General features: G+C 36.7%; 4 protein-coding genes, 1 non-coding gene and 1 pseudogene across 6 annotated transcripts; 4 read left to right on the forward strand and 2 right to left on the reverse strand.

Moving 5' to 3' along the window:
• Nucleotides 1–10,025: 10,025 nt before the first annotated feature.
• Nucleotides 10,026–11,508, forward strand: LOC106339320 (annotated as a pseudogene).
• A 1,115-nt stretch (nucleotides 11,509–12,623) lies between these two features.
• On the reverse strand, nucleotides 12,624–13,558 carry LOC106326902 (ras-related protein RABA1g-like). The gene is made up of 2 exons (XM_013764859.1): nucleotides 13,289–13,558; nucleotides 12,624–13,204 (listed from the first exon to the last, which is right to left on the reverse strand). Exons 1-2 carry the CDS (start codon nucleotides 13,507–13,509, stop codon nucleotides 12,766–12,768), a joined length of 660 nt encoding a protein of 219 aa, XP_013620313.1. The 5' UTR covers nucleotides 13,510–13,558; the 3' UTR covers nucleotides 12,624–12,765.
• Nucleotides 13,559–13,616: 58 nt separating this feature from the next.
• TRNAI-UAU lies at nucleotides 13,617–13,690 on the forward strand. The gene has a single exon. It is a non-coding gene; the product is annotated as a tRNA-Ile (tRNA).
• Nucleotides 13,691–13,938: 248 nt separating this feature from the next.
• Nucleotides 13,939–15,757, forward strand: LOC106324139 (protein IQ-DOMAIN 1). The gene is made up of 4 exons (XM_013762163.1): nucleotides 13,939–14,164; nucleotides 14,238–14,693; nucleotides 14,795–15,425; nucleotides 15,741–15,757. Exons 1-3 carry the CDS (start codon nucleotides 14,090–14,092, stop codon nucleotides 15,041–15,043), a joined length of 780 nt encoding a protein of 259 aa, XP_013617617.1. The 5' UTR covers nucleotides 13,939–14,089; the 3' UTR covers nucleotides 15,044–15,425; nucleotides 15,741–15,757.
• On the forward strand, nucleotides 15,742–16,591 carry LOC106324146. The gene has a single exon (XM_013762168.1). The coding sequence runs from the start codon at nucleotides 15,757–15,759 to the stop codon at nucleotides 16,432–16,434; it is 678 nt and encodes a 225-aa protein (XP_013617622.1). The 5' UTR covers nucleotides 15,742–15,756; the 3' UTR covers nucleotides 16,435–16,591.
• Nucleotides 16,592–17,789: 1,198 nt separating this feature from the next.
• Nucleotides 17,790–19,744, reverse strand: LOC106322645 (transcription factor TCP4-like). Of its 2 annotated transcripts, none has more exons than XM_013760742.1 (2): nucleotides 18,302–19,744; nucleotides 17,790–18,159 (listed from the first exon to the last, which is right to left on the reverse strand). In XM_013760742.1, exon 1 carries the CDS (start codon nucleotides 19,407–19,409, stop codon nucleotides 18,333–18,335), a length of 1,077 nt encoding a protein of 358 aa, XP_013616196.1. In that variant the 5' UTR covers nucleotides 19,410–19,744; the 3' UTR covers nucleotides 17,790–18,159; nucleotides 18,302–18,332. The 2 variants fall into 2 exon arrangements, with proteins under 2 accessions (XP_013616196.1, XP_013616186.1); XM_013760732.1 differs by having other exon boundaries at nucleotides 18,117–18,213; nucleotides 18,302–19,741.
• Nucleotides 19,745–27,229: the final 7,485 nt, after the last annotated feature.

Genomic DNA, 27,229 nt, shown 5'->3' on the forward strand with positions numbered 1-27,229 from the left:
TCCTTAATCCAAAGAAACAGAATGTAGAGAAGCTGTTGCAAACAATGCCTTCGCAGTGGGGTTTGTCTGAGAGAATCACTGCCAATGATCTTGGGAATGGGAAGTTTTTATTAAACTTCATGTCTGAGGAGGATCTAAAGTCTGTTCTGAGAAGAGGCCCATTCCATTACAATTTCTGTATGTTTGTACTTTATTTCGATCGTAACCTCATCTCCCTCATATTCCACTTTCCTAGAGAACTTCAGTGGACGGCGTGAATCAACCTCTATGAGCATGCGCCCCTCTGTGAGCTCCAGAGTATCGACATGACCGAGTCTACCACCTATGTTTCTTAGGTTCGTGTCAGTCCAAAGATGAAGAGGGAATCCAATGAGCTGAACCCAAAAAGGAATAATCCATGGGTAATCATCATGCACTATGGGTTCCCAACGCACCAGTACAAACATACAGAAATTGTAATGGAATGGGCCTCTTCTCAGAACAGACTTTAGATCCTCCTCAGACATGAAGTTTAATAAAAACTTCTCATTCCCTAGATCATTGGCAGTGATTCTCTCAGACAAACCCCACTGCGAAGGCATTGTTTGCAACAGCTTCTCTACATTCTGTTTCTTTGGATTAAGGACCTTGCCAATAAGAGACAATCCAAATTCCTTGATTACAAAAGAATCATCGCGATCCACCAGCTTTATAGGTTCATCATCACCCTCATAGAGGATCCCTGTGCCCTTGATATCCGCTTGATGAGCAGATCGGAAACGGTTGAAAGACCCCATACAAAGATATGGAATCACGCAGGACTGTAAATAACAGTACAAACCCACGAATGTAATCGAGACAGGCCAATGAGCCATGTTATCTGAGATGGATCGTAGATTCCCCAAACCGTTGGTTAAGAACGTGTTGACGTAGAAACCACGAGTGAAAGAGAAACGATTTGCCGTGAGAACTATGGTGATTGTTGGAGAAGAAACAGATTTGAAACCTGAAACGTCCACGTGAAGCAACGATGGCTGATGTCTACTTCGAGGGGCGTAGAGATCAGATGGAGATCGAAAATCCAATGAGAAATCCGATCTAAAAAGCTGCCTCCATGATCAAACCATGATCGCCATGATCGCCTTGAGCGCCGCTAGGGTTTTGGAGTCCATGTATGAAAATTAGCTAGTTACATAGTTGAAGCCACCTATTTAAGAAACAAAATGTTACCATACTAAAGAAATAAGTTAGAGATTATAATCTAGAAAATCATATTGCTAACCTCCCCCCCACACGATACTCCATGACCTCAAAACACACAGATCGACTTTAGCAGGTGAGGTACGGTAGTAATTGTTCAAAGTCACGGCTTCCTTTCCATAGGCAACACACTTTATGTGCTTCAAGCTGTAACTACCATATAGTTAGCAACTTGATGTATATGAAAAGCATAGATCTATTTAGAAATTAAAATCATGGTAGAAGTCAGAAGTTCAAACCCTATGTTAACCAAATAAAACTCCATCCTGGTAGTCTGATAAGAATAAATCTCGCCAGGTCCTAGTTCTCCAATTTGTTGCAACTCCCCCACAGCAACTATAGCTCCACTGACTCGTCAGTTCCAGTTTAACAGTAGCATGAATCTTGTCCCCCTGTAAACAAAACAATAATCCATAAGAAGATGTCATTCTCGTGATCAAGAAAATTCCATACATGTGCTACAGAAAAACTTACGCTCATGTCAACTGACACCATTTCAATGGTCAATCCACCACCAGCAGAGTATTGTTTCCAAAGCCTAATGATCTTCACTTGTATCTTCCACATGAACTTGAATGGTTTCAATTCAGCAACTGAGTTGAATGCAACCATTTCTTGGTTCGAATACTGTAGAAATATATGAAAAGATAGAATTGGAAAGGTGAGTTATGCCGTTAGTTAGTCGTAGTATTTATAGTTATATTGTAACTTCAGGGTTGCAAAGTCGTCTAGAAAATACTACGCTGCATTATATATTTACTATACCATAAAAATTGTATTTACAGTATCCCAGAAGTAAATGCTTATTTACTAATTTACAACACCGATGGCAATAGACGCAAATATATATCTTGCGTGATAAGAAAGTTAACTTGGGCTAGAAGTAATCGAACTTGTGTGATAAGTAACTGCTTGTTAACAAAGCTATAGAAAATTAGACGAAACGCACACACATAATAAATATACAATAAATATGATAAGGAAATTTACGTAAAATTTACAAATTTGATATTTTAATGCAATATATAACTTTCCATTTCTGCGGTCAAAAGCGAGCTAGATATTTTAATTAGCAATTAGCGTAAACATATACACATATTTTTAACAAAAATGGATTTTTATCACATCACTAAAATATAGAGATTCATTGTGCGGGATGAAACGGTTCAATAGATAAACCATTGAAATTATTTGATAAGGATAAAAACCATTGACTGATTACGCTAATGACATTCTCGGTCATATATAACTTTACTAAGACATGCACCTACAGAAAATACACTTTTGTAATACACTGAAAAAACATCAAATAAATCGTATGATCCATAATGTATCACTTAATTTTTATATGTTATTCATTCTTTAAAATATGAAGATGAAATGACTACTAAAGAGAATGTTACAGTGCACTAAACATATATTCATTCTTTATTCCGGTTTATTGTTTTTGATTAAAAACAGGAATATAATGAATTGAGTTTTCATCGGTTTAGTATTTTATTGTTTTTTTCTCAGTGCAGTTTATCGGTTATGAAATTGTGGTTACTATGTCCCCTATTTCTTTACAAATTTTCGAAAAGAATGGTTTAGCTACCTAGCTTATCTTTACGTCAATGGGCCTTAATAATCACTTAAGGGCTTCTCAGAGTTATATATATGTATGACCTCTAATATACACTAATACATTAATCCCCTAATGTTTCTTTATGACATCCGTGCCATTTTTCTAGTTACGTTGGTCCATTAAAAAAATGACTTTGAGACGGCCTGAGGTGACGACACGTCAGCACTGATCCTTTAAGTTACAACTTAAAAATGTTCCACAAATAATATATAGGGGATAACAAAGATGCTTGAGCATTAAATTGGGTAAAGTCATGAAGAATAGAATGGCGTGGAAAAAAAACACTCGTGTAAGCTCCGTAATGAACCGCCAAGTGTAACGGTAAAATAACCATAAAATGGAGGAAGATAGTTGGGTGATGTGAGCCGGCTAGCCCTATGGACCCCACAAAAATAGCAAACAACGATGCTTTCAACTGCAAAATAAACGTTGCGTTTTGTTTGTTGATTCTACTATTCGTGGACTCCACCGACATGCAGCGATTCACGATTTGGATAAAATAATAAAAAAAATAAAATAAAAATAAGTACTCTTAATTGGGTGCTGAGATAAAATGCTCTTAAAATACCAAAGGACCACACTACAGTTTGACCAGACCATTAACATGCTTCCTAATAACGATTCTATTTTTATTTAGTGGATCAAATTGATTACAGCGAAGACCTACGTGATATAACTGACGATAACTAAACATGGTCCCACAGATAATAGAGTAGAATTTACTGAAGAAACTAAAGAGCTAGAACAAGGTTTCTACTTGGAAAACTTTTACCGACTCACTCAGACCATATCCAAAAAAAGAACTATATTTTAAAGTTTTCAAAACTTTATATTTGAAATTTAAATGTGTTTTTCTTCAAAATCAAAACTTCAAATTCAATTTTAAAACTATTTGTATTTTATTTTATAATATGGTTTTTATATCTGTCATAAGTAATTTGAATTCATAAAACTTTTGTAAATAACTAACACATATATAAACATATTATAAAAATATTAATTAATAAAATATTATATTAAAATATAAAATTTTAAATAAAAATAACTTAACTAATATTAAACTTCAAACAAAATACCATATTATTCCATAAAATGATTTTCGTAATGCATATATGATCTACTAGTGCATTTCGAAGTAAAAATGGCTCTCCTCATTTTTATTTTGTAGATTACGAAATAAAATTTGTTAAAATCAGGTGATATTAACACTTCTAAATACATTATATCAGAACAAAAAAGTAAAAGAAAACATAAAATATTGTTAAAAGACAAATTTTTATCGACGATATTAATACTCGTGAATATATTCGAAATAAACAAGAAAAAATTGTATGAAAAAAAATCAAAACAACAACAACAACAACAATCTTCAGTTACACAAAAAAAGATTTAGACAATATTTGAAAATTTTGAAGGTTTCTGATCAAACATATGTGGCTATTAGTGTTGTTGTAATATTTAAATTTGTGTAATAGTTATGTCTTCATATAATTTTTAAAAGTTTTTTTGGTTAAGTTTTTTTTTGTATATTATTGTTGTCTAAATTTAGTTTAAAATATTTTAAATCTCATTTTAAAGTTTTATTTGATTTTATGTGTAATTTAAATTCTGTAAACAAAATTTAAAATATTTATGAATATAATTTTTTAAAGATTAAAACAATAAATGAGAAAATATTTATGAATCATAAATGTGATATGTAATTGTAGAAACCAAAATGCAAATAAAAATATGAAACTTCAAATTCGAAGTTTTAAAAAAAAAATTTAAAGAAAAAACTTCATATTTTGGAGATGTTCTCAACAATAACATTTTACCAGAGCAGAAGCTTCTGAAGACCTGAAAGGAAACAGAATGTTCCGGTCCCAGACATTGCCGATGTCGCTAGCGTTACTCGGTGAGACAACGCAGGGTGGCAGAGGAGAGAGAGGAGTTTGACAAACCATTAAAGGTTCAGAATCAGACAAAATATATACTCCTATTTAATAAGCTGATTAACACTGCCATGTTATGCTTTTAATGACACTTCGAGACCTTTTCAATAATTAATTCAACTATTTGCCTCTTTTAAGACATTTTCTAATCAAGTACTAATAAAGAGAGACGAATGCTATTTCTATGTGACTGGATGTTGATTTTGTTGGATTTGATCATGTGATCAAACTTTAAAATGGAGAATGATGGAATGTAAGCATCCTCGTCTTCCTCCTCTTTGTGTTGTTACTAAGGGGATATGCATAAATAGGGTACTGTCAGGGTCGGCCCTGAAATTTTAGGGGCATGTGGCCGTGTTTATGTAAATTTTTTTTTTACAAATTTGGAGGCCTAAAAGTTTTTTTGGAGGTTTATTTGTATGTAATTTTTTTCAAAAACTTTGGGAGTGTTGCGAATGTTTCACCTAGCATGACCCAGGACCGGGTACTGTATTATTATGCTTCGATAAAAAAACGAAGCATCCTTGTTAAGGTTCGATCTGAAATCTAAATACTTCAACGCCATTAAGTTACCTGGGGATATCCCATGCATAGTTTGTAGAGTTTTAGATCGAATTCTTAAGTTTTAATCTTGCTACTTCAAGTGATTGATTCAAGTTTGTCTTCGTTTCAATTTCGCGAGAACAATAGAAAGCAAAGAACAACACAAGAAACTTTGTTCATCCGGTGTTCGCTGATCTACTCACCGGGGAGGGAGACTGTATCCCTCAACTGCTTCACTATCAATCGATGATCAAGGTTTCAAGGCTACAAACAATGGCTAATTGCTTGGACCAAAACAAAGCTATAAGAGAGAGTTAGCAAGTTTATCACTTCCTTTATGAAGCCGGAAAGTCACCGCCGAAATGATCCACAACCTGATCGTGTACTGCTTCCGTGACTCCGTCGAACTCCAATCTCGTGATCTCAAGCTAAGTCTTCTTCTCTCTCGATCTCTTCTCTTGATTGTCTTCTTCTTTTTTCTTGATTGTGAATCTGGCCGTTGTAACAACTTCCTTATCCACACAGAAGTGAAACACAACGTTTCACTAGCATCTGGGCTTGAGACTTAGGCTTTCTCCTTTTGCAGGTTTTGGATGCAAGTGGGCCGTGGAACACGAAGGCCGTTTTTGGTGTTTGACTGAACCTAGACCCACATAGTTAATTACAATGGAAATGTAGCTATAATGAGTTGGCCTACCCGGCTACCCATAACGGTGAAGTTCACTTATGGATTCTAGAAGATGCCAATAAACAAGAATGGTCAAAAGTTTCAATTGTTGTTCTTTCTTGGATAGATTTAATTGACATTCATCATGAATACAGATGCAGGGGTACACTTTGTACTGGCGAGCTTATATTTGCACCTAGGACCCTTCCCATTAACCTGTTCCATTTCATCAGTGACAATCTCAAGGAAAACATCGCCAAGAAAGTTGTGGTTGAAGAAGTTGGAGAACCCTATGCTTCTCGCAAAGTCTATTTTGATCATGTAGAGAGTCCTATATTCTGTCAAATGTAAGTTAACCCTTTTGGTGTTGCCTTTCATTTTGATCATGTGTTCGACCTGGCTGCTTTACATTTGATTTTCTTATTTGCTTTACATTTGAACAAAAACAATATTTTTGTTGCTGGTTATAGTTGGTTCTCCATCCACATTTTTTATATCGTTTCTTAAAGAATTGAGTCAATTGAGTATTTGAAGATGAGACAGAATGTTACATGAAGATGTCCTTACTTGTACAAGAGTTTTGTAATTACAGTGGAATGATATCTTTGACGAATCAGCCTGATAACAACTAACAATGTATAATCATTTTGGTTGCCTTTTGACCTTGCTTTATTCCCATTCGTTCTAACATCTTTTTGTGCTCGTGCTTTTAAACTCAATACGCAAGAGCCTTGTGATGAAACTTGAAATAGTAGTACATACAAGATAGTTCTTGATTAAAGTGACTTCAGTTTCCACTTGAGACTCACCTTCTTTAAGGCTATTTTACCAACCATCTTTAAATTTTTTTGTAAATATTTTCTTTTCACAAAAAAGTCTTTTTTTTGTCGATGGTTAATTATACTATTACAAAATATGAGAAATATTACAAGACGATTCTACAGCCGGCAATTCTAACTGCCTTATGAGGATTCATGTCTGACGGTACTCCTTGCACCATACCGAAGATCTGCTATATATGCTTTTTCTCCATAAATCTGCATAATTCGTCTTTGCTGGGATTCGAAACCTAGACTTCTTGGTGTAGAAGCATTAATGAATCCTTAGTCAAACCACTGGACTAAGGGGGTTTCCACCACAAAAACGTCTTTCCTGTTAGTGATTTTCTTATAAAGATAGGTTCACCTTGCAAATTCACAAATATAAACACCACATCGCAAAGAAATACTTGAATACAAAGAGAGGAATTAGAATGGCCTTGAAAAGCGAGGGTTTTATTTGCAAATCTCCTAACTCTCTACTTTTACATTTTTCAGGTATTTAAAGCTCTATTAAATACTGCCACTAAAGATGTCTTAAGGATTTCCATTCACATGATAAATAATACTCTATCCGTTTCAATTTAGTTGTCGTTTTAGGTTTATGCACACAGATTAAGAAAATATTTAATTTTGTACATTTTCAAAATAAAAACATCATTACCCATACACCTAACCATATTTCAACCAATAGAAAAATAAACAGAAGAATCTTACTAATAAATTTTTTCATTAAAATCATAAAACGACACTTATTTTGAAACGAAAATTTTTTTCAACAACGACAATTAATCTGAAACGGAGGGAGTACTCCCTCCATATAAAAAATATATGATGTTTTGGTTTTTTTTCCTCGTATACAAATGTATGATGTTCTACCATTAATTAATGCAATTTGCTTTAAAAATAAAATATAAAACAAAATGTAGAAATGTAAGTGGTTGAATTTTATTGGGAATCAAACAAAACTTTAAACTAACTAAAAATAAAACCAAAAAATAATAGATAAAAATAAATATTTAATTTCTCTTAATATGTGTGAACAACCTTAAACATCGTACATTTGTATCCAGAGGAATTAAGCAAGAGGCATTTCCTGTTATATTTTTCAAAATGTGATGTTTTATTTACAAATATATAAAATATTAACACATCAAAGAATTGGTATTGTTAGCATTCAAAGTTATATATACATTAACAACCGGTGGTAGTATAGTGGCAAAAAAAGAATTTGAGATGAACATACAGTCGTTGGTTGTAGATTTCATTTCTGTTAGAAAATAAATTATCATTTGATTAGCCATGTGAAATAAAACTTTGTTTGCCTCATTTAGAAAAAAGCAAGTTTTAATTACTAGTCGGTTTCGACCTTTTAAAGAGTTACTAGATTTTGATCCGCGCTTTGAAAGCGCGGGTTTGACTTTGGATAAAAATGTTAGTTAATATTAAGTATTATTTTGAAGTTTGATCTATATATTTATTTTATAAAAAATATTTATTATTTTCATATCTGACCCAAACCCGCGGTTGAACCGATAAATCCGATGATCCGTATATAAACCGGTTCAAATTTAATGAAAATTTGGTTAATTAAAATCTGAAAAAGTCTAATAAAATTTTTTAAAGTATCATTAACATGTGACTTAACCCTGGTTGACCCATTAAATTTTTTTTTGTCATCCTAAATTAAAATTTTATATACTTTTAAATTGTACTTTGATGAATTTCTTTTTACTATTTTAAAAATAAAGAAAATGATATTAGAGAAAACAAACATTTATTTATATGATATTATTAGTTTGTTTTTGTGATTTATAACGTTTGAGGAATAAGTTTAGAGATGTTGGATCGTATAAGAAATATTTCAAATATTTATTTATTTCTATTGTGAATATATAAATTTAAATCGGGAAAATTAAGAAATGTTAACAACCTAGTTAAAACAAATTGGTTTAATTAAGTTAAGAAGTAGTTTATACCAAATCTTATAGATATTTTACTTGTTGTAGTGGTAAAATATCATGTGAACAATTTGATTAAGCTTTAGTAATAATGATGACAGTAGAATGTTGGGGATAAAATATTCTCAAATCTAACTTCTTACTTTATATAATTACGTGAATAATTAGATTAACAGTCTGTTAGAATGAATGATGGAGTCGATTTTTTAGGAATAAAAATATTCGTAAATCTAATTTTGTTACTAAGAATCTTACCATCAATTCGGATATAACTAATTTTTTATTCGAATTTATTCGTTCAAGTAATTAGGAGTTAAAAAATGGTCATCAACAACAAAAATAAATAAATCGATAATGAATGTTGATGTTATTGATCCTGAATAAACTTTTATTGAATACAAAGAATTGCAGAAAGAGCTTTACATGTACATGAATTAAAAGTCACATTTGGTTTCTGTGTTTCATGATTTGAGTAACATGTTGATTTGATTACATTAAAAGATAAAACATTCAGAACAAAGGTACTATCAATTTTTATAGGTAACATTGTAAAAGAATTCGATGCGGTGTTCAAACGTGAACTTACCTTGTCTCATAGTCAAGCCATAAAGAAAATGTAATGCATTTTCATGAGTTGGCCATGTGTATTGCAATAATTTCGTAAAACAGGGTGCATGAACCACTTTGGCAATTTTTAATTATTTTGTCTCTGTGAATAGGTTTTATTTTCGTAAGATTTGTGAGACATGCGATGTTCTTGGGATTCGTGAGACATGCGCTTATATAAGATGTAATCACGAGTTGATATTAAGGTTGTTCTGGTACGATGGTTTACTACTCGATTTAAATGGTTCAAATATATTATAATGTAACCAATTTTATAGTTAGAGTTAAAACCAGATACATTTATAGGGTGAAATATTTGTTACGTGATGTTAATATATAGGGGAAGACCAAAACAATAATAAAAGGAAAGAGTCCAAATAATTTTCATAGGTAGATTTTTTAAAACTCCTTCCCTTTTAATTTTAATAGTATTAATATGGATCTCGGCCCATACATTTTTGAAACTTTGTTTGTTTCATTTAGAAAAACAGATTCGAATTATTAGTCGGCTTCGATCCTTAGAGAAATGTTTGGATCTACAAGTATATAAAAAGATATATCTAGGGTTAAAGAAAGATATTAGGGTTAAGAGCCAAAAGAATCAAACTGTGAGAGGCAGAGTTGAAAACAGTCATGAAAAGGGTCAAGAGGTCTAAGAAACAAGACGAAAGGAATGTAAACGATCCGTTTATGACGCTTCATATTGACATGAACGTAGAGATTCTCATGAAACTGCCGGCGGGATCCATAGCCAGGCTCCGTTTCGCTTCTAAACACTTGTCATCGATAATCCTCGGCAAAGAGTTCACCGAGTTGTACAAGACTCGATCTTCAACTCAGCCGCGTCATCTTGTATCATCGGTACGTGAGGATGCAGCGCTTTCACTCCATCTCTCAAGAGTATCCGTCTTCTAATCATGACAAGGTTAGTTGTAGTGTGGATCCGTATGGACCGTGTCTAGCGTCGTATGACTTTACTCCACCTGTTCGCGGCTTGATCTTTGGTCGGAACTGTAGCAAGATTGTGGTCGGGAACCCTAGCACGGGTCAGTTCGTATTTTTACCTAGAGTCAAAACGACGAATAAAGACATATTATGTGTTTTTGGATATGACCAGTTAATGATGTGTACAAAGTGTTGTGCATGACGGTGGTAACTAAACGTAGTAACATCTCTCGTGGTGTTACACCTTGTGATGCTATGCCGGAGGTGCATCAAGTGATCACTCTAGGAGCCAAAGAAAAATGGAGAATGATCGAGTGTATCCATATCATCATTATCCTGGATGTCAAGAGATATGCAGGGATGGGGTTATATATTATTTAGCTTCTTACAAAGGAAAAAGATCTCTAATGAGGTTTGATCTGAGTTCTGAAGACTTTAATGTTACTAAGCTACCCAAGGATCGGGCGCTTCAATGGTTTGGTGAGCTGGTGAATCACGCTGGAAAGATAACCATAGCGGCTCTACGATGTGGTCCAGTTGACCTATGGGTTCTGGAAGATGTCAACAAAGAAGTATGGTCAAAAACTGTTGTCGTGGTGCCTTCTCTTCCAGATAGATTTGGAATGTCTCATAAGTTCGTGTTCAAGGGTATACTTGGTACTGGGGAGATGATATTCGCACCGATGACATCCCCATCCCTATCCCCTAACCCGTTTTTTTTTTCTATGTTATATGGTTCTGTGAAGGGTATGTTAATGATCCTTATTACTGTAATTGTGACATCTGATAAAACAGTTTATTCAGTCTTTTCATCAATGACGTTGTGTGATTGTGGATTGTATATGCAAGTATGAGTTGATTGAAGTTTTGGTTTTCGATTTTTTTTTGTTTGTTTATATTGTGACTTAAAAATATATAGCTATGTAATGTGGATATATCAATCTTACATTCTTACTAATATGATTCACAATTTCACATACAATATATGGGTCCTCTTCGCTTTGGCCCCAACCATCCTGTTCACCTTATATGCATGGTATACTCCTCATTCTCAGCATTGTCTTTCTGAAATTTCTTTTAAATCTTATTCTTCTTCTTGAATGATCTCTTAGGTAACGGTGTTACTGGCTCCATAGACTCTGCTATTGTCTGCTTTCCGAGATACCATTGAACATCTAGAAGCAGAACTATTTTAGCCATTAGCCTACCCCTCCTTGTTCGACCGTATACCCTCACATGGCTTCAGCCTCATACATTGTTCCCCTGAATATGCATGATGTTTCGTACAGGCATGTGGGACCGGTTCGATCAACTGGGTTTAGGATACATCCGCGAGACAATGGACAGCCTCACTTTAAAGCAATTCACGCAGATGTAATATCACCTTGAACACATTTTCCATCTTCTAATGTCAGCTTGTTCAAGAATGGTTGTTCTTCAAGATTGGCTTTTATCTGTTAATTATGTTGATCATCATCAAGACATGCGCTTGGACATAGAGGACATGACATACGAAGTGAGTCCACAGTTACTCCTTACCAAATATATCCATGATTAAGCTTCAAATTATAGATTTTTGCCGAATACACACTGGTTTTTCTTATTACACATCCGGAGCTTCTTGCTTTGATCGTCCATATTGCAACTCTCAAGACTGGCTTGTCAAACCAGAACCTGTTTGTCAAACCAGAATCAACCCGGAAGAAGCTCCATCAACCAATCTAGAAACAGACTCTTGTTTGATATACCAGTTAAAGCCAATAAAAATCTTAGAAACTGCATCCTCAAAGCTTATATAAACATTCCACACACACACACATCTCTCATTATATAAACTTCAAGTTTAACTCACATGGTGTTTTGGACATGCTTTTATATAATGGTTTCATAAGAGAAACAGAGTAAACCTGTAAAAATAGTGGCTCAGTGACTAAGAAAACCGTACAGGCTTCTTTGTTCCTTGTACATTTGGTTTGCTACTCTGAAGTATAGTTTTGCATCAATCTAAAGCACCCTTTTATGTTCATAGATTAGGGCTGTTCGTTTGGTTGCCGCAGGTACCGGCGGCAGCGGCAGCGTCAACATTCTGCGTCAACTCTTGTTCGTTTCGTTGACGCAGGAAACTGCGTCTGACGCCGCGTCCAAACGCCGCGTCCTGCGGCTGACGCCGATAAAATCTGCGGTCGCGATATAGTATGCGGCAGCGTCAGCGGCAACGTCAGCGTCTGCGAAACGAACAACAACTGTCTTCATTGACGCTGCCGCCGCCGCTGCCGCTGACGCCGAAACCTGCGGCAACCAAACGAATGTAAACATAGACAGACCATTATAAAGATCTTGAGAAACCTACACCAAAAGTAACTACACAAGGGAGGAATCATCTGTTCCATAGATACTCAAACTAACATAGTTCCTCTAAAATTTGAGATCAGCTTGAGCAGCAACCGATCTTCTTGACCTCAGACACATCCCCCTTAGACCCGACATTAACACTCTGTCCTTTAGGGACACCAGACCGATCATCATCACCAACATCCAAAGCCTTCTTGCTAGCCACACGGTATATCTGAGAAAGCAGCTGCGTGAAAGCATCCTCCACATTCAAAGCTTCCAATGCAGACGTCTCCATAAAGAAAGTCTTCTCCCTCTCAGCAAAGGCTGTCGCATCCTCGGTAGAAACAGCTCTGAGATGACGCAGATCAGCCTTGTTCCCAACGAGCATAATAACAATGTTGGCGTCATGAGTGTGGTCCCTAAGCTCCTTGAGCCATCTCTCAACGTTCTCAAAGGTCACATGCCGTGTAACATCGTACACAAGTAGAGCTCCTAGAGCTCCTCGATAGTATGCACTAGTGATCGCTCGGTATCTTCCCAAACAACAAAATAAAAATCAAATCTTTTGAGTTCTTGAGATTGGTTAAAGGATGAAACTTTTACTGGAAAGTTTATACCTTTCTTGACCGGCGGTGTCCCAAATCTGAGCTTTGACGATTTTGTCGTCGACGTGAATGGTTCTGGTGGCGAACTCGACGCCGATGGTGGATTTGGACTCGAGGCTGAACTCGTTGCGCGTGAATCGAGAGAGGAGGTTGGATTTGCCGACGCCGGAGTCTCCGATTAGTACCACCTTGTAGAGGAAATCGTAATCGTCGTCAGCTGTATACGTCGCCATAGGAAGATTCTTGGGTAATCGCTCAGAAAGGGGAAGAAGAAACGCACAAGATAGATGATAAGAAACATTTATGTTATATACTACGCATCGAACATATGTTACAAGCAGCTCCCGTAGCTCAGTTGGTTAGAGCGTTGGTCTTATGAGCCGAAGGTCGCGGGTTCGAGCCCCGCCGGGAGCAGCTAAATTATCATTTTCCTCCCAATCTTTTCTTTTGTCATCCTTCATTTTGATTAGTTTTCCCAATACTTGCCGAAAACTAATTAATTTATCAGAAGCAACCCCACCTTGTAATTGAAGAAAAGATCAAACAACCACCTTCACCATTGGTTGAAATGTCAATCAACAAGATGGGTTTTTTCACCATAAAGAGAACGAAGCTTCAACCCTCTCCCTATCCCCATTTACTTAAAACCCACTCAACATTAACATTCGTGTGCCTTACAAGAAACAACACACATTAACACTCCATCTCACTATCACATAATGCGATTAAATCTTCAACCTTCAATATCTTCTCGAATAAAATCTTTTATTCTTCTAAATCTCTCAGATTTTTACTAACAATCTTCTTTTTGTTATGGGATCTGGATGGTTGCTCCGGTCTCTCATATGTTTCAAAGCAGAAAAACATACAAAATCAAACCAAAGCAACGTTAGTAAAATCTCTGTTTTAGTCCCTTTTCATTCTTGCATACTAGTTACTTCAATATTTATGTTTTTTTCAGGTACATTCTGAAACACTAAACCGTGTCAAACCGGTCGAATCAAGCTCAGCGTCCACTACACTTACCGTAGAGATCGCTGCTATTCGCATTCAAAAGGCTTTTAGAGCATACAAGGCGAGAAAAAGACTATGCAGCTTGAAGAGCGCAAGGAGATTTAACGCATTGGTCCAAGGCCATACAGTGAGGAACCAAACTTCGATTGCACTCAATGTGCTGCATTCTTGGTGCGATATACAGAGTCAGATCAGAGCACGGCGTATGTATATGGTGACACAAGGTAGACTCCAGAACAAAAGACTGGAGAATCGGTTGAAGCTGGAGATCAAGCTTCACGAGATAGAAGTTGAATGGTGTGGAGGATCTGAAACAATGGAGGAGATTCTCGCTAGGATACAACAAAGAGAAGAAGCTACAGTGAAGCGGGAACGGGCAATGGCTTACGCTTTTTCTCACCAGGTCAATGAAAATTGCCACTTTAACTCTATTAGTTTTGGTTTTGTGTGTTTAGATGCCTTGTAGCTCAAGTAACTATGTGGTTTTTGTGTATTTTTTTACAGTGGAGGGCTAATGCTACACAGTATCTAGGTCAAGCTTCGTTTAATCTTGACAAAGAAAACTGGGGATGGAGTTGGAAAGAACGGTGGATAGCAGCTAGACCTTGGGAGATTAGGGCTCAATGCCAAGTCACTAAACCGGCTAGAAAACCGGAAAAATTATCACCACCCAATGTGGCAACAAAGAAAATATCCGCTAAACCGGGTTTACCAAACACAAAGGAAGCTGCAAAATCCAGAAAGCCCGGATGAATTTGATTATGAATTTTTTTATTAAAAAAAATCTGTTTATGTTTATACATTTAAGCATTGTTCTGTTTGATTTCTCAATGGTTTGTTTTATAAAAATTGGTCTTTATTTTTATACACACTCTTTATAAGCTTGTTAAAGGTAACGGAACCGTCTGATAAATGAACTGTTTTGGGCTTTAGCTATTGGGCTATAGTTTATTGGTCTTACAGAGTTTGAAACGGCGACATTGATATTTACTATACGGATATTCTAGAAATATATCATTCTGGTCTTCGTCTTTTTCGTCTCTATCTGTTCTCTCCATCGCTGAACATTCAGATCGCTAGCTGGTCGTACATCTAATCTACTACTATTATATTTCTTCATCTTCCCATAGTTGAGGTAAATTTTTTTCCTCCTTTCGATTATCGATCTCCTTCTTGAATAATAAGTTCATCTTATTTCAATAGGATCATCAATCTTCGTCTTTGCTGCAACTTCTTATGATTCGAGATTTCTGAAAAAATTGATCTTCTACGTTATGATTATGTTATTTTCAGCAAATCAAAATTCGAAAATCTAGTTTACAAAAAAAAAAAGAAAGAAATTTCGAAAATTTTCAACTTTCCGACCGATCTAATTCCACTTTAGTTAGGTTCTGTAATAAAACCTAAACTTATTGACTTTTTGTTTTACTTTGATTTCTCTGATTCGTAGATCTTAACCAAAAAAAATGAACAAAAACACACGGATCGATATCCCCTCTTCGTCTTCACCATCCTTAGCTTCCGCAGACGGTGAGCTCCACGAAGACGACATCTTCGCAATCGACATAACTCACGCGCCTCGTCCTTCTCCGACGCAGCAACAACACCCACCTGCTCGTCACCTTCAAAGAAGCAAAAGCAGTTTGAAAAACGTGGAAGCTTCCGGTATCCTCGCTGCTCTCCCCGAGCCTTCAGGAGGAAACAGTTACCTCAACCACGTCTTTCACCACAAACCCGCCTCTGTTCTCTCCACTTCAGTCTCCTCCACAGCTTCTTCCTCGTCTTCTTCAGGGGGCGGTGCTTCCGCTCGAACCATCCCCGCCGCTCCTAAACCGCCTCAAGAACGGCTTCCGTTTACGTCTTCTTTTATGAACGGAGGAAAGTTTCCTCAGTCGGCTCCGGTTAAAGTTCCGTCGGCGATGATGAATCGTCATAAGAAGGAGTTTAAGTTGACTGATGTGGTGGATGTTGATGATGATGAGGAAGGGGAGATGCTTCCGCCTCACGAGATGGTAGCTCGTTCTTTGGCTCAGTCTTCGTTGCTGTCTTGCTCGGTGCTTGAAGGAGCAGGAAGAACACTTAAAGGGAGAGATCTCCGGCAGGTAAGGAATGCTGTTTTCAGAAGAACCGGTTTTATTGATTGAATTTCTCATTTTTTCATTCTTTGATTTGTTGTCCCCAATTGAACCGGTTTTATTTGGTTTACAGAAACATTCCAATGTATTGTTCATATATGTTGTCTACATTACACGATTTGTTGTTTACTTCATATTAATCAGATTGATGTGATTGTTTGCTTCATTCTTCACATGTTTTGAGGTTTGAGTTTATTCAACTTATAATGACGGCTTCGGAAAGTACTTGCTACATTGGTTGATGCCTAATCGAAATTAACTAATGTTTAAGAGTCGTCATAGTCTTCTCTGAGAAGAAAAATAATCACATTTTGTGTTGTCAGTGTGAGTGAATCTTCACTCGTTTCATATTCTTAAATTTGCAACTATATTTATATGGAGGAAGTAAACAATAGTGAAGAGGGGTTAAAAGCTATGACTTTTGAATAAAAGGGAAGACATTGAGATCTTACTAGAGAGAGGGTACCATTCTTTAAAGCGGCAGCTCTTTTACAATTTTGGTTCCATCTTCAACATCACTCTCAAGACCATTAGATATTTTCAGGTTTAGTGAGAAACATGTTACTTGGTCATGACAGATACACTGTACTTTACATATGTCTTATAGGACATAACTTATTGAAGATTTTTTATCAGTTGACAAACGGTAGACTGGATATGAGCTTCAGTAATGAGACCTTAATCGAAAGGTAAAGATTCGGCCTTTCTATCATTTGGTAGAACGTACTTCACCTTCTCATTTTGTGTGGTTGGTGATGTGTTTATTACATCACATGGAAAGGTGTTTGCTTTTCTTAATTCTCCGGCGCTAAATGAAGGTAAAATAAAAACATCTGAAACCATGCATTTTGACTAACTTTTTAGATCCAAAATTATTTGTATAAAGATGAATGATAGAGAAGATTTAAGAGTTTTGATCAGCTTCCTACATTTAGACAAACATGGGTGACTCTTTAGTACCTTGTCTCATGTCCCCATTGCTTTACTCATCAAAGACAACATCACATTCAAGTTTGGTGGATCTCTTGTCCTATCACTAAAGTAGGTGAGGAAACATTTAGTGACATCAGACAGATTACAAACCCATTTTTTTACTCTTGTGAGGAAAGTTTTCACTTGTAATTTAAGGGAACTGGCTAAATCCCCTTGAATGTTCCAGAAGAAGCAACAACTTAAAACTTACTGTTCATCGAAAATGACTAAACATTTTATCATTGGGGCCAAAGGATTTCAGTGAGATATGAGAAGAATCAACACAGGCTCATGTTGTTTTACGACAAGGATTTATAGCTTGAACAGATCATTTAAGCTTATCTAGATTGAGTTTTTTTGAACAATTTCTTAGCTGAGGAGAGCAGCAAAAATCCACATCAAAATATAGAGAAAGATTATTAGAGCATCAATGGAGTTGCACACAACAAGAACAAGGAACTGCAATTTCTCAAGTATCTGGCTATTGCAGTATCAAAAGGATGATGATGATACAACACACGACAAAAAGGTTTTTCAGACACAACACAAGAAGAATAAACCTTGGGATCTAACCATAATTGAGCTACAGAGAGTTGTCTTAACTGGTGAAAAATTTGAAAAATTACAATTGGCAAGGTGAGGATATTGGAAGAAGATGAAGCTGAAATGGCGAGCTACATTTGTTTGTTCTTCCTCTACTCTCGCATCCCTTCTTTGCCTTTTTCTTTCAGCCATTGTATACAAACCGAGAGAACGCATTTCCTGTTCAGAACAATCTAAGCCAAGTTTTCAATGTGAATGGAAGCTTGACAGGCCCTCCAAAATGGTTTATTTTCTTAGTTTAAACGAACAAGAACTCCAAAAGTACTTTACTGATGTAAAAAGGACAGAACTTTGGGATAACCTGGAACTGGAGGACATTGTTTCGATTGTTATCAATCGCGAGAAATGGAGGAAGCAGATGACGGTTTGCTGGTTAGACCGTCGTGCTGCTCCTCCTCTTGACCCTGAAACCGTGCTGGTACGCGAAAACCGGAAGAGAATTCACCTGAGGCAAATACCGGCGGAGGAATATGATGGCTGAGATCCTCGGTGGAGATGGATTGATGGTGATGAGGATCAAACCAAGCACGGATCATGGGCGTGTAACTGGACTGAAGGGGACCCCTCTGAGAACAAAGCTGACTTTGGCCAAGTACCGGCTGAAACGACGTCGCTGAAGCATTAGGAGGTGGAGCAAACAGAAACCCTCCTCCTCCGTTTCCTGTATCGGTTGCTCCGCCGCCGTTACAAGCTACCAGTCTCTGAATCGACTGTTGCTCCCAGCCACCCGTCGATGTATCGTACCCAAACGGATTGCTCTGTCCGTAGAACAGAACAGGCTCGGGAGCTGAGTGGTGAAGCGACGGTGGACCATCCGGGAACGAGTGCAGCGAGAGACGGAGATCTTGACTCGGAGGAGCTTTCGTCGAGGAGCCAACCACCGGGAAAAACGACTCTGAATCCATCGACGGAGGAAGAAAACTCGGAAGCTCCGCCACTCCGTTGAATCCACCGGACCGTGCACCCCCAAACTGAAGCTGTTCCCGTTGCGGCGGCGGCGGCGACGGCGAGATTTTGGTTTTGGCGGCGGTTCTTCTCGGTTTAGCGTTTGCGGCGGCTTTGCGAATAGCATCGGCGGGACTCCACGGAGGAAGCTGAGCGAGCTCGTCGATGGAAGTCTGAGCCTTTCTGATAAGCCAGTCAACGGCTTTGCTCGGACGGTCGAAGCCAAGGCGGTCTTGAACGTCGTAGAACTGAATCGCCGTGTGAGCCGATAGCCTCACGCGCCGGTCACGTGGCCCTTTGGCCGTGCAGACTTTGCTGTGCCGGTCTTTTTTCCCCGTCGACCGCACAATGTGACCTCCTTGAACCTCCACTATCTCGTCTGACGCAGCGCCGTGCCTCATTGAAGAAGGCGGCGGGGGTTGAGGGTGGAGGAAGTGGTGAGCTTCGTCGTGGTCGTCTGCCATTGGTTGAGCATATTGAGGAAGGTCGGAGTCTTGTTCGTCGAGGCGGCGGCGGCAAGGGTTAGACGGTGGGGAATCCAGAGTAATAATTCGAAATGGATGTAACTCTTACTCACGCATAGTCTCACCTCAAAAAACTCTAACCGTAAAAAGCAGAGATAGATAAAGCCTACGAGGAAGATGATTTATCAAAAGCAGCAGACTAGCCCATGTCTGAATCTCTCTCTCTCTCTCTCTCTGCCTCGTTTAAATTCTATGTACTTCCTAGAGAAAAGCAAGAAGGAGACCAAAAGAGGGTTGAGATAGAGAGAAAGAAAGCGAGATGTGTAATTGACCAATGAAGAAAAAAAAAGTAAATTAAAAGAAATGTGTGTTATGACGCTGATGATGACGCAATTGCTAAGACGACAGTGTTTTCCTCTCATTAAAGATGTCTCTTTGTCATTTTTTGCCCATTTGTCATTTCTTTCTTACTTTCTTTCTTTTGGGGGGGTAATCAATGTTTAGTTGTTTTCTAAATTTATTCATTCCTTGTTTTCACAACAACCGAAAATCAGATGAAGATAAAACCTACTAATTCTAAGCTTTTGGATTTTAATACTGAATTATAACATAACATTATTAAGAGTTTACAAATACTAGACCTTTATAAATGTGCATAGGAGAAAAAAAATCATATCATATCCATTCAATAGAACAGCAATTTTAAAAGAAATGCAAAACATATCATGTTCATCATAGCATTATTAAGAGTGCCATCAAAAAACTTTACTGGTTCAGTTTTTGCATCCTCCCATTTATCGTTTTTACAGACAGTTTTAACTACTATTGCTCTAGGCTACTAATCGGGATTCATTATGTAGAGTTTTAAGTTACCGGACAAAAATACCCTAATAATAAACCTATGGTGTTGGCTGTGTCAAGGTTCAGTTCAGCCTTTCGTGCATCTTGGTTTCTTTTTAAGGGTTGACCCCATATTGTGTAAATATTTATAAAAGGCTCTTTGTTTGTTGATGCTCCACTTCTCCACTTTTTGTTGTAAGAATCTCAATATTTATAAGAATCTCAATAGTTAACTAAAGCAGATTTTATTCGGAAAATCGGGACTAGATCACACAGAGGATACAAATGATAGTAATTGTGTTGGAACAACTAAACTAAAGATCCTTCGGCGTCTTCTTATTAACCTATACGCTTAGAACACTTGTGAAATCTTCTTTTCATCTAGTCTTCGATTCTAAAAACTCCTGGTGCTTCACTTAAAAATATACAAAAGGAGATCCTCGTATTTTTGTTCCAAAATCCAACACTACTTTCCTACTTAAAGTTGGCGAAGTAACTGTTTTAACCGTATAATTTCGTATAACACAAATTCTATATATAAGGTATCTTGAATTATGAGGATAAAATTTTAAGTATAATTATAAAATAGTAGGAGAGTAAAAGCCAATCTAAGCTTCAACGGAGATATTTCAAATCTCGAGAGAATTTTACAATCTCGAAAATAAGTTGTGGGACTCCATAATGCTTCTTCAAACCCAACCAATTGACTAAACTTAAACTCACACGACTAATTCACATGGAGTTGCATTGTGGTTAAAATATGTTTAACACATAACAGATATCTCCAAAATTAATTGGTTTTATTAATTCGAATACCAACAAAACATATTGTTCACATAATTTTATAAAATCAATTAATTGGTTTTATTAATTCGAATACCAACAAAACATATTGTTCACATAATTTTATAAAGAGGAATGGTAAAGCTCTGCCTTCTCTCTAAGATTAAAAGAGAGAGTCTTCATGGTGGTTCCTCACGACGGTACTAACTTTGGCACACGGTGGTCTCTTCGACGCGGTGTGGCCAGCTCTGACTCCGGCGTCGCATCTTTCTCACGGTAGACGGCTGGTTTTTTGACTCTGGCGTTGTACCTAGCTTTAAGGTGAACGACCGGCTTTAAGATCCGCGTTGTCTGATCCTTCGCAGTCGACGGCGGTTTTATTTGGAAGCGTTCTCTGACTTTGCTCTCGGCGGATGAGATCTCGTGATGATTCCGATGGAAGCTCTTCGGCGTTGAGTTTGTGATGATGAGGATGTAAGAGAACGGGAAGGATGAGATCTCGGAGATGGCTTGCTGAAGCTCTCCGGTGAAAGAGTGGATGACGAAGTTGGGCGCGGTGGTTTGTTTCCGGCGTGATTCGGCGAAACATTTGGTGTTTCGTTTTTTTCCGGCGAAAATCTCGGCCTTTGGATCAAGGAGTGTGATCGTACGACGCGTGTTGCGTGCTTTCGGTGGGTTCAATACGTGGCGTCCATGCGAGTTGACCAGACGCGTGTGTCGCGTGATGATGGATTCAACGCGTGGATGAACACGGGTGTGGGTTTAGGCTTTTAGGCCCAGGTTTTATGTTTGTCCTTTGTTTCGGGCTTTAGTGTGTGTTTTTTTTTAATTATTATTGTAGTTTGGTTTTTGGTCTTTTATTAAATAAAATTAGATGGCAAAAAAAAAAATTCACATAATTTTATAAGATTTTAAACATAAACACGGGTACGGTAAGCTTAAACAGTTTTCAATAAGTTATGTTTTAAAAGCAGAAATAAAAACTTGACGCAACGTATCTTATCATATTAACTGGAGTAGTAGTGTTTTATTAGTCGGAGGAAAATAAAGTCATACATAATTATCTGTAGACTCCAAACTATTGCGTCTAGATACATAAATAATAACTACAGTTAAACACACCTACTTTAATGGAATAATAATTCTGAAAGTGGCATATTAGCATTATAACCTAATACGGACACATTAAATAATTGCTCAAACAAAACAAGTAGGGATATATTTACATTAAGTAGGTTGTTTAATTTAATAGATAAAGGGAGAATATATGTCATCATCACACGGTTGCATATTACTTAATTAAACCAAAGGAGCTTTCCACTTGGAACTACAGTCATATATCGCAACACAACAAAATATAATGATTATGATTATGGGAGTCTATATGAAATTCAACTATCAAGTACAACGAGAATAGTTTATGTTTACCCAACGAAAATTATCATTATCTCCGTTCCAGTTTAATTATCGATGTAAATTAAAATTTCGTTACGAAATAAATCTTACATATTAAAACAGAAGTCACCGCCTTGGTTCTTATGTGATTTTTTTTTTAAAATAAACTTAATGGACATATTCTTAAAAAATCGTGTTGCATTTAATCTCTAATTTTATCATTTAAATTTTGGGCCTACCAGATATTTTTATTGGGTTATCAATAATTGGATTTAAACAATAGATGATCCATTGGATTTATAAATATTATAAATTAAATAGATATAATTTAATGTTGTAATATTATACCTCTATATGTTAAATATCTAAATATTTTTCGATGTTATCTTTTAAAATTATAAAGTTTTTTATAAATAACAAAAATCATATTATTTAACAATGATTAATCTTTACTACCTTAAACCAATGAAAACAAATTTTAAATTATATAATTTATTTTAAAAATTAAACAAAAACTAAGTGTTTAATTATTTACTCGATAATATAAATCTATGAAGCGAAAAATTTAATTTTGTAAAAACTTTCTAAATTTGTGAAATGTTACAATATCTTTGAAATTAACAATAAAAAAATATTTTACTAATCTTTATATATATAGTTACGATTTTAATAATGAAATAATAATTTGAAAATATATATATATAGAAGAAGATACAAATACATGTGAAAATTTGAAACAATCTATTCATTGAAAAAAATATACCGTAAACTTATTATGTTTTAAAAATTGATAGAGATGTATATATTATAAAATATACCAATTTAGAATTGAAAAAAATATTTATATAAAAATAAATGAAAACAAAAATATGCACGGTTGCGCGGGTCGAGATCTAGTGTTATCTTAAAATTTCAATGTAAAACATTAACACTATTCTTTAATTTAATTTTATTGGTTGAAATATGGTTAAATGTATAAATAATGATATTTTCATTTAAAAATATACAAAACTAAATGTTTTTTTAATCTATGTATACAAATCTAAAAAAACAATTAAAATGAAATAGTAAAAATTTAATAACCTCAAATTAATATTTTACAGAATTCGATAGAGTAAGCCGGTATGCACCTGCTTCATCAAATATTTTTTCTGGCATATGACCAACTAGACAAGTAGTAGTGATCCATTTTTCGCAACATAACAATTTTCCGCAACGGACGGATAGTCTAGCACGTAGTGATAGGAAACAACTGTCTTTCATCGTTCATATGGATGCGGAGTTACCAAATTGGTTTACAGAGTCAATATGAGTCTGTAAATGTTTTGTTTGCTGTAAAAAAAACAATTTTCCGCAACATAACAATTTTTCCGCAACATAACAACTTCTGGTTTATGCTATTATTGATAAGATTCAACTTGAATATGCTTCACTTGTAAATTAGTAGACCACTTGATGTATCTTTTGTTTATTATTTTATGTTAATATTCATAGTGCTTGCAGACTTTAGGTACTAATTGAAAGTTCGTAGACGTCTAACTTGTTTTACATTGAACAGTAAGAGGAGTGAACATGAAAATAACGCAAAAACAACTCATCTGAAAGAGAAAGACACGTGAAGTCGGATTTGGCACGTAGACATTGTTACTAAATCATGATCAGGTGGCGACAGATGACAAATGGCTTCATTGAAAATCAATGATGTTAGGAGTTTTCAAGACTCATAAGACAAATGATGTAATATAAAAGATTATCGAACCAATTCTAAGGGATTTCAAACATTGAGAGTGCAAGTACTTGATTAATCTAAGTGCATCCGATGATTTAAAAGGTTTTCTACACTAACGATTAATGCTAATGCAGTTGCAGAATAATAAAAGAGATAAATGAAACGACTTTCTTAACTAAGATAAAATAGAACTTATGGGTATAGGAATTAGACCTTGGGTGATCAAGTTTCGAAATAAGGATGGCAAATGATCAATCAAACTATTAACCTTAAGCTTAGACACAATATTAAACAAACTCTATGTCTAGATGAATGTTCATTTACTAACATATTTCAAACATCAAATGTCTTTGGTTGAATAATATGAAAGCAATCATTACTAACAAGTCTATTGGCTATCTTAACACCTTTAACAACAAATGTCTTTGGTAAAGTATGTTAAAAGCTTATGAGAGTTGTCTCAAGCATTTCATCAAACACCTTGTGGGTGGGAAATGCCTAAAGATCAACTTTTGATCAACTTTTGTCGCTCCGGGTCGCTCTTCGCGAACGACCTCGCTATATCGCTCCGGTCACGTCGCTCCCAGCTGGAGCGACCTTATGGTGTCGCTCCGGAACGTCGCTGTAAGGTCGCTCTCGTGCCTCCGAGCGATGGAGACGCGAGCGACATTGGGGTGTCGCTCTGGCCAAGTCGCTCTGAAAGGGTGTCACAGCGACTTCATGGTGTCGCTCCGGTGAGGTCGCTCCCATGCACTGCTCGTCCAATGATCACCTTTATCACCTCTTTTGAGCTCCAAATGCACTCAAATGTCTCCAAGAACTCCATGTGGTACTCCAATACCTGATAAAGACTCATGTATGCAAAATGCAACCTAAACATGGCTAAATCCTAGTCTATATGATCAAAATGCACATGGGTGAATGGATAAAACAGTGGAAATATGCAAGATATCAACTCCCCCAGACTAGTTCTTTTACTTGTCCACAAGTGAACTTTCTAGAACTCATAGGGAGAGAGGGTTGAAGGTGGGAGCTCATAGCCAAAAGAAACACAACTAGCACTCAATTCAACATCTAATCCAACGTGCGCACACTCTCTTATTACACTCTAGCTTCTCTAGGCCTATCTCAACTTCTTTTGCCCTTACACTCATCATCAAGCATCCAAACATTCAAATCAACCAACTCTCACATTCATTAAGCATAAAACATCAGGTGAATTCTTGCAAATGGTCAATTGGTCCAAATCATTTGGGTGGGTAAGAGAAGGCTTTTTATTCAAGTGAGTCAAGAGGTTCAAGATATATGATCTTTAAGGTGGTTTACTCTCGAAACAAGTAGCCTTGACATTGCACATAATATATCTAAGAAAAAGACCAACTCATGCATACAATGCTCAATCTCCAATGTTCTACCATTTTCCCAAACATACAAGTTACACAATCATTTTCCAATGTCAAACCCAACTTACATCTCTCACCAAAAGAACCAAAGAACACTTTGCACATAAAACTTTTTTTCTTTGAAATCTATAAAGGATTTTCCTCAACTTCAAAACAATTTTAGCTCCTAACAACTTTGCTAGCCCCATTTTCTTTCTTCTTTTTTTTTTTTATTTTTTTATATATATTTTTATTTTCTTTTTTTTTATTCGGGGGCCAAGACTTTTCATCAACTCGAGCTAGATGTTTATCTACTAATTCCAATAAGATTATCCATTTAAGCACAAAGAGTCTATTTTTTTCCTTCAAACTTTTCATGCTTTCAAATCATAATCACAATACTCACCCCCACCTATAGCTAGAAAATAAAGTGCCTAATCTAGCAAGAATGAAAATCAAGCATTGTCGTTCCCGATACTCTCAACATTATGCACATGTAAGACTTTCCGAAAAAGGCCTCACTCATCAAACAATGAAAGCTTAAAAGGAGGAAGAGGTTTTGGGAGTGGTGTACCACTCGAGTTTGTCAAAAAAATTGGCATAAAGGATGTGACAACTCAAGTGTGTATATCCAGTACTCAGTACACAAGGGACCATAAGCAAGAAGCATTAAGTTCGTTCAGTTCAAATAAAGATGTAGTTGGCTTCAAAGATTGAGTTTCAGCAACTAATGAGATTCATGAAGAGTTTTCAAGGCTCGAAACATACAAGACTTTTTGAGAGATGCAATAGCTACTCAAGTGTGAGATAGTGTTCTTTACAAGGCATCTTAAATCATTGCTCCCAATGCAAGTGAATGCAACCTATATGCTCTAGGCTCTCCTAAAAATGCAAGTGATGCAATCTATATGTTTTTTTTTATGCAAAAAAGTACGTGTGCAAGACTCAATGCAAATTCATCAAAGCAAACATGATCAAATACTTGGTACCTCCCCCAAACTTAAGTTACACAGTCTCAGTGTTGTCAAGTAGAGGGAGATACCCACAAGAAAAAGCTAATATGCAAAAATGAGATGGTATATACCAGGGGAAATAGTGAAGTACCTTCAAGGATAGTGAGTAGGGGCAGAGGCCCCAGCATCGTCGTCGTCCGGTGGGAACGTGGTGTAGTAACCACCTGGTGCTGAGCTGTAGCCTCCAAACCATGAGCCCTGAACCGGTCGTGGAGCGACCTGAGGTAGTCGCTGTGGGACGTCGCTCCCGGCTTGTTTTTCGTGTCTCAAATCGACACAAACCCGAGCGACCTCGGGGTGTTGCTGTGGTGAACTCGCTCTGGAGCTGGAACGACTTCGTGTCGTCGCTCTAGGAGGTCGCTCCGAGAGTATTTTCGAGCCCCAAAACACCGTAAAGCCGAGCAACTTGTTACACTCGCTGTGGTGACATCGCTCCCAGCTGGACCGACCTTTCACCCTCGCTCCAGGTCCTTGCTCCCATGCCTGATCCAGGTTCTCTGTTGTGGCATACCTCATCTGAGCATCATTCAGGGTTTGGCTCGCGTAGTAGATCACATGGGTCTTGCCGTCTTTCTTCTGTCCCAAAATAGCTCCCACAGCATAGTCACTAGCATCACACATGATCTCAAAGGGGAGATCCCAATCAGGTGGCTGGACAATTGGAGCACTGATGAGTTC

This window comes from Brassica oleracea, chromosome C1, assembly GCF_000695525.1.
Source record: "Brassica oleracea var. oleracea cultivar TO1000 chromosome C1, BOL, whole genome shotgun sequence".
Classification (NCBI taxonomy): domain Eukaryota; kingdom Viridiplantae; phylum Streptophyta; class Magnoliopsida; order Brassicales; family Brassicaceae; genus Brassica; species Brassica oleracea.

Bases quoted from the DNA above. Each gene is read 5' to 3' on its own strand.
- LOC106326902 (XM_013764859.1), bottom strand. From the start codon at position 13,509: ATGGCGACGTATACAGCTGACGACGATTACGATTTCCTCTACAAGGTG. The intron at 13,205-13,288 runs GTATAAACTTTC...TTGTTTGGGAAG, and splicing joins GACACCGCCGGTCAAGAAAG to ATACCGAGCGATCACTAGTG.
- LOC106324139 (XM_013762163.1), top strand. From the start codon at position 14,090: ATGGGATCTGGATGGTTGCTCCGGTCTCTCATATGTTTCAAAGCAGAA. The intron at 14,165-14,237 runs GTTAGTAAAATC...TGTTTTTTTCAG, and splicing joins CAAAATCAAACCAAAGCAAC to GTACATTCTGAAACACTAAA. The intron at 14,694-14,794 runs GTCAATGAAAAT...ATTTTTTTACAG, and splicing joins CTTACGCTTTTTCTCACCAG to TGGAGGGCTAATGCTACACA.
- LOC106324146 (XM_013762168.1), top strand. From the start codon at position 15,757: ATGAACAAAAACACACGGATCGATATCCCCTCTTCGTCTTCACCATCC.
- LOC106322645 (XM_013760742.1), bottom strand. From the start codon at position 19,409: ATGGCAGACGACCACGACGAAGCTCACCACTTCCTCCACCCTCAACCC.